The sequence below is a fragment of the Harmonia axyridis genome, chromosome 4 (assembly GCF_914767665.1).
Source record: "Harmonia axyridis chromosome 4, icHarAxyr1.1, whole genome shotgun sequence".
Classification (NCBI taxonomy): domain Eukaryota; kingdom Metazoa; phylum Arthropoda; class Insecta; order Coleoptera; family Coccinellidae; genus Harmonia; species Harmonia axyridis.
This window is the reverse complement of record NC_059504.1, coordinates 28,129,462-28,139,506: the sequence shown is the minus strand read 5'-3', so window position 1 is coordinate 28,139,506 and position 10,045 is coordinate 28,129,462. Positions and strand designations below refer to the sequence as shown.

General features: G+C 34.3%; 1 protein-coding gene across 1 annotated transcript; it reads right to left on the bottom strand.

Annotated features, from left to right (window-relative positions):
* Positions 1 to 262: 262 nt before the first annotated feature.
* On the bottom strand, positions 263 to 3,853 carry LOC123678645. The gene is made up of 4 exons (XM_045615779.1): positions 3,126 to 3,853; positions 2,340 to 2,967; positions 2,073 to 2,297; positions 263 to 2,023 (listed from the first exon to the last, which is right to left on the bottom strand). Exons 1-4 carry the CDS (start codon positions 3,851 to 3,853, stop codon positions 263 to 265), a joined length of 3,342 nt encoding a protein of 1,113 aa, XP_045471735.1.
* Between the last annotated feature and the right edge of the window lie 6,192 nt (positions 3,854 to 10,045).

The window sequence follows — 10,045 nt, the reverse complement described above, 5'->3', positions numbered from 1 at the left end:
GAAATTAATAAAAAATATTTATACACACACAAAGTACGAATTTGGAGAAAAGATTTCGTAAGGAAATTTATTGTAATGCTTATAAATAAATAATAAATAATAAATAATAACTTTATTTACCCAACAGGAAATTTCCCAGTAACAAATTACATCAACTTAAAGAAAATACATGTGAATTCCCTAAAAAACTAAACGAAATGGCAAGTACTCCAAAAAATGATAGTTATAAAGAAGTAAAAAAAAAAAAACTTTAAATAAACAATTACAATAGACTTATATTGACTTTGTTAGCACAATCACAAAGCCTATACACAGGTGCCCGCTGGAGTATGTTGGTCCGAGGCGTGGGCAGACCAAATGTTGGAGAACTCCTGGCTGCCATCCTCGGGACGTGAATGTTCACCCGAGAGAGCAGAAATGGGCAGTCAATCCTTCCACCTAAGAGTTTCTGGGCGAATCTCGCGCACTGCTGAACCTGCCGCTCAAATAAAGTTGAAAGCTTCAGCTCCTCCATTATGCCGGAAAGATCAACACCACGCTCTGGATATATGCCTGTCTTCCTATAAACGACGTATTTCAGGAACTTCCTCTGAACTCGCTCAATGGGAGTAAGATGCGTTGCATAAATTGGGAACCAAATCATGTTAGCATACTCCAACCTACTGAGAACAAGGGAAAAGTAGACATTTCTGAGAGCAGATAGATCGTCTAGCTCACGGAAGCTCCTGAACAGAAAACCCAAAGACCTACAGGCAGATGAACACAGATCCTCAACATGTGGAACAAAACTCAGCTCACTGTCAAACCAAACTCCCAGGTCACGAAAGTGATCTCCAGCCGCAATTAAATCACCACCAATGTGATAATCGAAAGCTAGTGGCTGCGTCTTCCTGGTAAAAGTAACTTTAAAACACTTCTTCAAATTTAAAATAAGTCCATTCCGCAAGCACCAACTTTGAACCAACTCTAAACTCGACTGAAGAAGTAATTGGTCATTAATTCCATGTATTCTCATGAACAGCTTCAGATCATCAGCATAGGCTAGAGCCTCACAATTGAGAGAGCATAAAAGGTCATCAATAAATATTATAAACAGCAATGGTCCGAGGTTAGATCCCTGAGGAACGCCAAACTTGAGCTCATACTCAAAAGATCTGAATCCATTGTAGAAAACATAATTAGTTCTACCCTTCAAATAGGAACGAAGCAACCTCACAAAGTCAGGCGCAAAACCAAGTGATGCTAGCTTGTTCAAAAGCAAATTATGGTCAACGGTGTCAAAGGCGCGTGAGAAATCTGTATAGATCACATCAACCTGACCTCCATCATCAAGGGACTCTGCTATGACCTGCGAAATTGTGGCTAGGTTAGTTACTGTCGACCTTCCCCGGACAAAACCATGCTGTGCTGATGATAAACGCTGCTTAATATGGTGGTAAATGCTTGAATACAGGACCTCCTCATATACCTTAGCAAAGTTCGACAAAATGGAAATAGGTCTATAATTCTCCACAGAAGACGAATCACCCTTCTTGAACACCGGAACTACCCTAGCCCTCTTCCATCTCATAGGAAAAGTAAAAGAACTAAGGCTAATGGAGATTATACGGTGGAGAGGTCCGGCCAGAGCAGAGCTACATTCCCTCAAGAACACAGCTGGAAGCTGATCGTCACCAGATGTTAATCGGTCAGGATATTTTTCCATAATGGACTTTATCTCATCATCTGTCACTGATGGAACAAAGACTGGTGGAAAGTTCGTCGAATATTCAGAATCTTGAACACTGGCAGCAGTCAGGTTATTCACGTTAGAAAAATGAGCTCCAAATAAATCAACAATTTCTCTGGGATCGTCATAAAGACGTTCATTAGAATGAAAGACTCCAGGAATTCTTGTGGAACCCCTTCTCTGATCCAGATATTTCCAGAATGAAGAGGGGTTTGATCTTATTTGGCTCTGCACCTCGGACAGATATCTGCTGTACTCCAAATTAATTTCAGACTTGACCAGTGCTCTCAATCGCTTAAATTCGAAAAAAATATCTTTTTTCACCACCATTACGCCACTTCACTCTGTAATAGTTCTTCAAGCGGATATCACGTTTTAATTTTCTCGTGAACCAGACAGGGAAGTCAGGATCTGCCGAATAGTTAGTCCTTCTAGGAACAAGGTCATCCAGAATCTCGAAAAGTTTGCCGTAAAAGAAATCCAAAGCTTCATCGACACTCTTGAACTCTGCTATAATATCCCAATTAACGGAATTGATTGCCGTAGACAAAGAAGAGTAATCAGCCCTCTTAAAGTTATAAAATGTATTATACTTCTTCGGAAAATTTACCCGACGCTTGGGAGATTCCAGAGATAAAACCATACTCAAAGCAGGATGGTATAGGTCCTCAGGAACAAAAGGAGAGTCGCAATGAATGACTGACACCTCAAAATTATTACTCGCCAGAACTAAGTCCAGCAGCCTGAGATCCCCGCTAAGAACGGAGTTGAACTGACGCAGACCCAGGAGATCACAGAAGTTCTGCAAAAGAATTGATTTAGGACCACGACTAGAACAAACAAAATCAGGACAATTGAAGTCACCAACAAGGAACACAGTCTCTCCAGAAAAATTCAACTCCAATGCAGTAGTAAAAGTCTCAAGCTGAAAAACAGTAATATCAGGCGGAATATAAACCACACACACAATAAAAGTAAAGGGCTCAGTAAAACGGCACAAAACCACATCCACCAAGGGGACACGATCGGTCAAAAATGCTCCATCAATAAGGCTGAAAGATGTACTGTTAGAAGCCGCAACCAGAACTCCACCGCCACGAGACCTATTAACCCTACCAAACTGTCTATCACATCTAATCACTTTATATCCTGGAGGAAACAATTCACCATCAAAAACCGAATCACCAAGCCATGTCTCAGTTATACAAACTATATCATACGTATATTCACATGCTGATCTGAAAAATGGCAATAATTTAGTATTGAGGCCTCTACAATTCTGATAAAAAATAGTGACCTCTAATAGTTCATGGGACAGATCAGCAGAAACAATCCGGTTGGGCAAGTTTAGTTTTCCGAACGCGACTCCACCACAGATGGAATCCCGGATATATACTTTATTCGGAGATTTGACTCTCCCGCTGCCAAACGTTGATCCAACTCAGATCTAACAGATCTGTAAAATGCTACCTGTTGTGGAGTTCTATCGGGAGCAACGTATATTTTCTCGAACTTGGACTTCAACTTTTTGAACCTCCGCAAAATGACAGACACTGGATCAGGTGAAGAAAAACTAACCTTTATAGGACGAGAACGCGCTTCCTTGGTAGAATCAAACTTTCCTATTCTGAAAAACTTAAAATTTTGCTCAGAAACAACACATTCATTAAGAATTGATTGAACCATATCAGAATCAATCTGCAACTGGTCTTGCCTGTTAGCACCTCTCTCAATACTCCCATGTATGATTAAGTTATGGGAGCGCTTAGTTCTTTCAAACACCTCATTAATAATTTCTTCACTGGACTGAGGGGAGGGCCCAGACGTCACCTGTGTCACTCCAACATCAACGGATTCTGATCGCTTCAGCTCACGTATCTCATCTCTCATCTCGCTTATTAATTGCAAAATTTTAGGAATCTGGTGAAGACCCTGCTCGCACTCAAGACAGAGGTATTTCACACGTCTCTTAACATTTGAGCGTAGGTTGAAACACTTTAGTTCCGCAGCAGTAAGCTCCGAACAGGAGGCATGAATAGGTCTGTTGCAACCATCACATCTCAACATGTTATCTGTGCCATCCTTAATAGCTAAGCTACATTTCATGCAAGACACAGTAGCCATCAAGAAATCACAAAAATAAACAATTAAAAATAAATAAATAAATGAATGTACTGGTGAATAAGGAATATGACAGGGACACTCTTCACAACGGCCGGGCCGATAGCCGATGACTTAAAAACACACACGAGGGCCGCAGAGTAACAGTTAGAATGAAGGATAGGTAACACCAGTACACCAGGAAATAATTGAAATAATTGGAATATCAGACAAACAGTAAAATCCAATAATGAAAGCCCCACGTACATATGACAATTTCAACTGATAGCGATACGAACACAGGCTCACGTGTGGCTGACTCGGGATGTAAACAAATCGAACAGATAATCCGTTCGATTGAAACAAATGAAAAACGTAGCCCGGATAAACAGAATCAAATAATGAATACAATTCAAATGTAACATTCAAGTACTTGCCAATATCCTCACAAGAAAGGAACCGAATGAAAATACACTTTTCCCAAGAAAAACTACTATCACTTCAGAACAATCGGCAACACATCCGCACGGGAAATCTCAACTTAAAGAAAAAAGAAGCTTATAGAAATGTTACCTTCTGAAATGTTAGACGTCGTGACTAGTGCGCATAACCGTTATAAAATTTCGACTTTTAAATATCCTAATGACTTTTCTCAGGGTTCCAGAACTCAATTCGGGAAATTAGAAGAATTTCATCAAAAATGAAAAAGTGGAAATGAAACTATTAACTCTAATACCTAATTAAATCTAAAATTACTTATCTAAAAATTTTCCATCTTCAAACGAACTTAAAATTTTTAACCAGCCAATACATTTATTTCAACCTAATATTCCTGAGATGAAAAAACACGTTTTTCCTTTATTATTTCTTCCGATTCCATTTTTTTTCTCACTCAATATAGCGGGCATTCTGGAGTTGACCGGACTTTCATTCCAATTTTTTTGGATTTCTAAGCATTAGAAGTAATTATGTCTAGGCAGGACTGATATTCTCAATCTGTCCATTAGAAATGTTTATCTTAGAAAAGATAAACATATGTAATGGACAGAATGAAAATATCGGTGAAATTTCTATTTCACCGAGATATGGATATCAAGGATAAAAGGATCAAATCCTAAATTGAAGAATAAGATTCAATAGACAATCTCAGAAAGAAGAATTTATTGAAAATTTCAAATGAAAAACTATATACAGTAGAAAAAATTATACAAATATATACAGAAATATTATAAAGACAAATTTAAATTAATTTAACAATTGTTCATATAATTGGTCATAATTTATGGAAGCACTATTTGTTATTAACCAATCTGCCATTGATTCTATCGTTTCATCATTATAGCATTTTTTTGCACGATTTGGTAAGGTGTGGTAGAAATAATGTTTTCTGGGTAGAATAACATTTCCTTGTCTCAAAGACACATCATATTGGTTAAATTTGATTACCGGAAATCCATTTTTCATCTGGAATACCGGAAATTCAAGCATTTTTTTGAAAAGGTATGCCCTTTGCAAACATAAATCCAAATGTTCTTTAGCCAGTTCTTCGCCTTTTCTTCTTTCATCTTCATCCTCAGGGCAATTCACACACAAAATACCCAAATTATTGTCTAGTTGATTATTTTCCTTATTATCGTTCTTCTTGATATTAACAATTTCATTCAATTCTTCAACGGAAAGTTTTCTTATATTGCTAATAAGGTTTTTGAGATGTAATGTTCTTCTCATATTGTTCGAATAATTCTTCAGTTTTGCCAATCTTTTTTTCAATATCACCTTGTTATCCATTTTGTTATATTCCCACTTTTTTCAATTTAAAAAAAATATGAAACTATTTTCGTGGCAAATAATCAATGCACAGCCTACTTGATTGAAGTAACTTGAACGTGTGTAAGCACTCTCTACAGGTGGGACCATAGTGCGAGAAAGCATCGAGTAGAATTACAGGAATTCTTCTTCTTCCTCTGTAAGCCTTAACATAACTAAACTAACTGAAGTTATTGCTGAATTGAAATTTGTTTATATACCTTTTCACAAAGGGTCTTCAGAGAAAGTCCATTAAGTACCTATTTATCAATTCTAATGGGTGGTGATTAAAAATTTTTTTCTCAGATGAATGATATGGATTTGAATCATTTTTAATGTTAGCTACAAAATTTTGGAGGAAATTTTGAAATTATGATGTGCAACTTACTTTTAGATATTTTGATAAGTTTCATATACACAGCGACGAATTTACCAGCCCGCTGAATATGCCGAAGCCTTGTGCGGTAACTTTTGAAGGTCGACATATAACATATAACAGAATGAGATTATTAACTTTTTATTTTGACTTGAGAAATTAATAAAAAATATTTATACACACACAAAGTACGAATTTGGAGAAAAGATTTCGTAAGGAAATTTATTGTAATGCTTATAGAAATGTTACCTTCTGAAATGTTAGACGTCGTGACTAGTGCGCATAACCGTTATAAAATTTCGACTTTTTAATATCCTAATGACTTTTCTCAGGGTTCCAGAACTCAATTCGGGAAATTAGAAGAATTTCATCAAAAATGAAAAAGTGGAAAGGAAACTATTAACTCTAATAACTAATTAAATCTAAAATTACTTATCTAAAAATTTTCCATCATCAAACGAACTTAAACTTTTTAACCAGCCAATACATTTATTTCAACCTAATATTCCTGAGATGAAAAAAACACGTTTTTCCTTTATTATTTCTTCCGATTCCATTTTTTTTCTCACTCAATATAGCGGGCATTCTGGAGTTGACCGGACTTTCATTCCAATTATTTTGGATTTCTAAGCATTAGAAGTAATTATGTCTAGGCAGGACTGATATTCTCAATCTGTCCATTAGAAATGTTTATCTTAGAAAAGATAAACATATGTAATGGACAGAATGAAAATATCGGTGAAATTTCGATTTCACCGAGATATGGATATCAAGGATAAAAGGATCAAATCCTAAATTGAAGAATAAGATTCAATAGACAATCTCAGAAAGAAGAATTTATTGAAAATTTCAAATGAAAAACTATATACAGTAGAAAAAATTATACAAATATATACAGAAATATTATAAAGACAAATTTAAATTAATTTAACAATTGTTCATATAATTGGTCATAATTTATGGAAGCACTATTTGTTATTAACCAATCTGCCATTGATTCTATCGTTTCATCATTATAGCATTTTTTTGCACGATTTGGTAAGGTGTGGTAGAAATAATGTTTTCTGGGTAGAATAACATTTCCTTGTCTCAAAGACACATCATATTGGTTAAATTTGATTACCGGAAATCCATTTTTCATCTGGAATACCGGAAATTCAAGCATTTTTTTGAAAAGGTATGCCCTTTGCAAACATAAATCCAAATGTTCTTTAGCCAGTTCTTCGCCTTTTCTTCTTTCATCTTCATCCTCAGGGCAATTCACACACAAAATACCCAAATTATTGTCTAGTTGATTATTTTCCTTATTATCGTTCTTCTTGATATTAACAATTTCATTCAATTCTTCAACGGAAAGTTTTCTTATATTGCTAATAAGGTTTTTGAGATGTAATGTTCTTCTCATATTGTTCGAATAATTCTTCAGTTTTGCCAATCTTTTTTTCAATATCACCTTGTTATCCATTTTGTTATATTCCCACTTTTTTCAATTTAAAAAAAATATGAAACTATTTTCGTGGCAAATAATCAATGCACAGCCTACTTGATTGAAGTAACTTGAACGTGTGTAAGCACTCTCTACAGGTGGGACCATAGTGCGAGAAAGCATCGAGTAGAATTACAGGAATTCTTCTTCTTCCTCTGTAAGCCTTAACATAACTAAATTAACTGAAGTTATTGCTGAATTGAAATTTGTTTATATACCTTTTCACAAAGGGTCTTCAGAGAAAGTCCATTAAATACCTATTTATAAATTCTAATGGGTGGTGATTAAAAATTTTTTTCTCAGATGAATGATATCGATTTGAATCATTTTTAATGTTAGCTACAAAATTTCGAGGAAATTTTGAAATTATGATGTGCAACTTACTTTTAGATATTTTGATAAGTTTCATATACACAGCGACGAATTTACCAGCCCGCTGAATATGCTGAAGCCTTGTGCGGTAACTTTTGAAGGTCGACATATAACATATAACAGAATGAGATTATTAACTTTTTATTTTGACTTGAGAAATTAATAAAAAATATTTATACACACACAAAGTACGAATTTGGAGAAAAGATTTCGTAAGGAAATTTATTGTAATGCTTATAGAAATGTTACCTTCTGAAATGTTAGACGTCGTGACTAGTGCGCATAACCGTTATAAAATTTCGACTTTTTAATATCCTAATGACTTTTCTCAGGGTTCCAGAACTCAATTCGGGAAATTAGAAGAATTTCATCAAAAATGAAAAAGTGGAGATGAAACTATTAACTCTAATAACTAATTAAATCTAAAATTACTTATCTAAAAATTTTCCATCTTCAAACGAACTTAAAATTTTTAACCAGCCAATACATTTATTTCAACCTAATATTCCTGAGATGAAAAAAACACGTTTTTCCTTTATTATTTCTTCCGATTCCATTTTTTTTCTCACTCAATATAGCGGGCATTCTGGAGTTGACCGGACTTTCATTCCAATTTTTTTGGATTTCTAAGCATTAGAAGTAATTATGTCTAGGCAGGACTGATATTCTCAATCTGTCCATTAGAAATGTTTATCTTAGAAAAGATAAACATATGTAATGGACAGAATGAAAATATCGGTGAAATTTCTATTTCACCGAGATATGGATATCAAGGATAAAAGGATCAAATCCTAAATTGAAGAATAAGATTCAATAGACAATCTCAGAAAGAAGAATTTATTGAAAATTTCAAATGAAAAACTATATAAAGTAGAAAAAATTATAAAAATATATACAGAAATATTATAAAGACAAATTTAAATTAATTTAACAATAGTTCATATAATTGGTCATAATTTATGGAAGCACTATTTGTTATTAACCAATCTGCCATTGATTCTATCGTTTCATCATTATAGCATTTTTTTGCACGATTTGGTAAGGTGTGGTAGAAATAATGTTTTCTGAGTAGAATAACATTTCCTTGTCTCAAAGACACATCATATTGGTTAAATTTGATTACCGGAAATCCATTTTTCATCTGGAATACCGGAAATTCAAGCATTTTTTTGAAAAGGTATGCCCTTTGCAAACATAAATCCAAATGTTCTTTAGCCAGTTCTTCGCCTTTTCTTCTTTCATCTTCATCCTCAGGGCAATTCACACACAAAATACCCAAATTATTGTCTAGTTGATTATTTTCCTTATAATCGTTCTTCTTGATATTAACAATTTCATTCAATTCTTCAACGGAAAGTTTTCTTATATTGCTAATAAGGTTTTTGAGATGTAATGTTCTTCTCATATTGTTCGAATAATTCTTCAGTTTTGCCAATCTTTTTTTCAATATCACCTTGTTATCCATTTTGTTATATTCCCACTTTTTTCAATTTAAAAAAAATATGAAACTATTTTCGTGGCAAATAATCAATGCACAGCCTACTTGATTGAAGTAACTTGAACGTGTGTAAGCACTCTCTACAGGTGGGACCATAGTGCGAGAAAGCATCGAGTAGAATTACAGGAATTCTTCTTCTTCCTCTGTAAGCCTTAACATAACTAAACTAACTGAAGTTATTGCTGAATTGAAATTTGTTTATATACCTTTCCACAAAGTGTCTTCAGAGAAAGTCCATTAAATACCTATTTATCAATTCTAATGGGTGGTGATTAAAAATTTTTTTCTCAGATGAATGATATCGATTTGAATCATTTTTAATGTTAGCTACAAAATTTCGAGGAAATTTTGAAATTATGATGTGCAACTTACTTTTAGATATTTTGATAAGTTTCATATACACAGCGACGAATTTACCAGCCTGCTGAATATGCTGAAGCCTTGTGCGGTAACTTTTGAAGGTCGACATATAACATATAACATATAACAGAATGAGATTATTAACTTTTTATTTTGACTTGAGAAATTAATAAAAAATATTTATACACACACAAAGTACGAATTTGGAGAAAAGATTTCGTAAGGAAATTTATTGTAATGCTTATAGAAATGTTACCTTCTGAAATGTTAGACGTCGTGACTAGTGCGCATAACCGTTATAAAATTTCGACTTTTTGA

What these genes read in the sequence shown, in the direction of transcription:
- LOC123678645 (XM_045615779.1), bottom strand. Translation starts at nt 3,853, where the DNA reads ATGGCTACTGTGTCTTGCATGAAATGTAGCTTAGCTATTAAGGATGGC. An exon ending in GAGTCAAATCTCCGAATAAA is followed by an intron (nt 2,968 to 3,125) that starts GTATATATCCGG and finishes GCCATTTTTCAG; the next exon opens with ATCAGCATGTGAATATACGT. An exon ending in TGGAATCTCCCAAGCGTCGG is followed by an intron (nt 2,298 to 2,339) that starts GTAAATTTTCCG and finishes TATAACTTTAAG; the next exon opens with AGGGCTGATTACTCTTCTTT.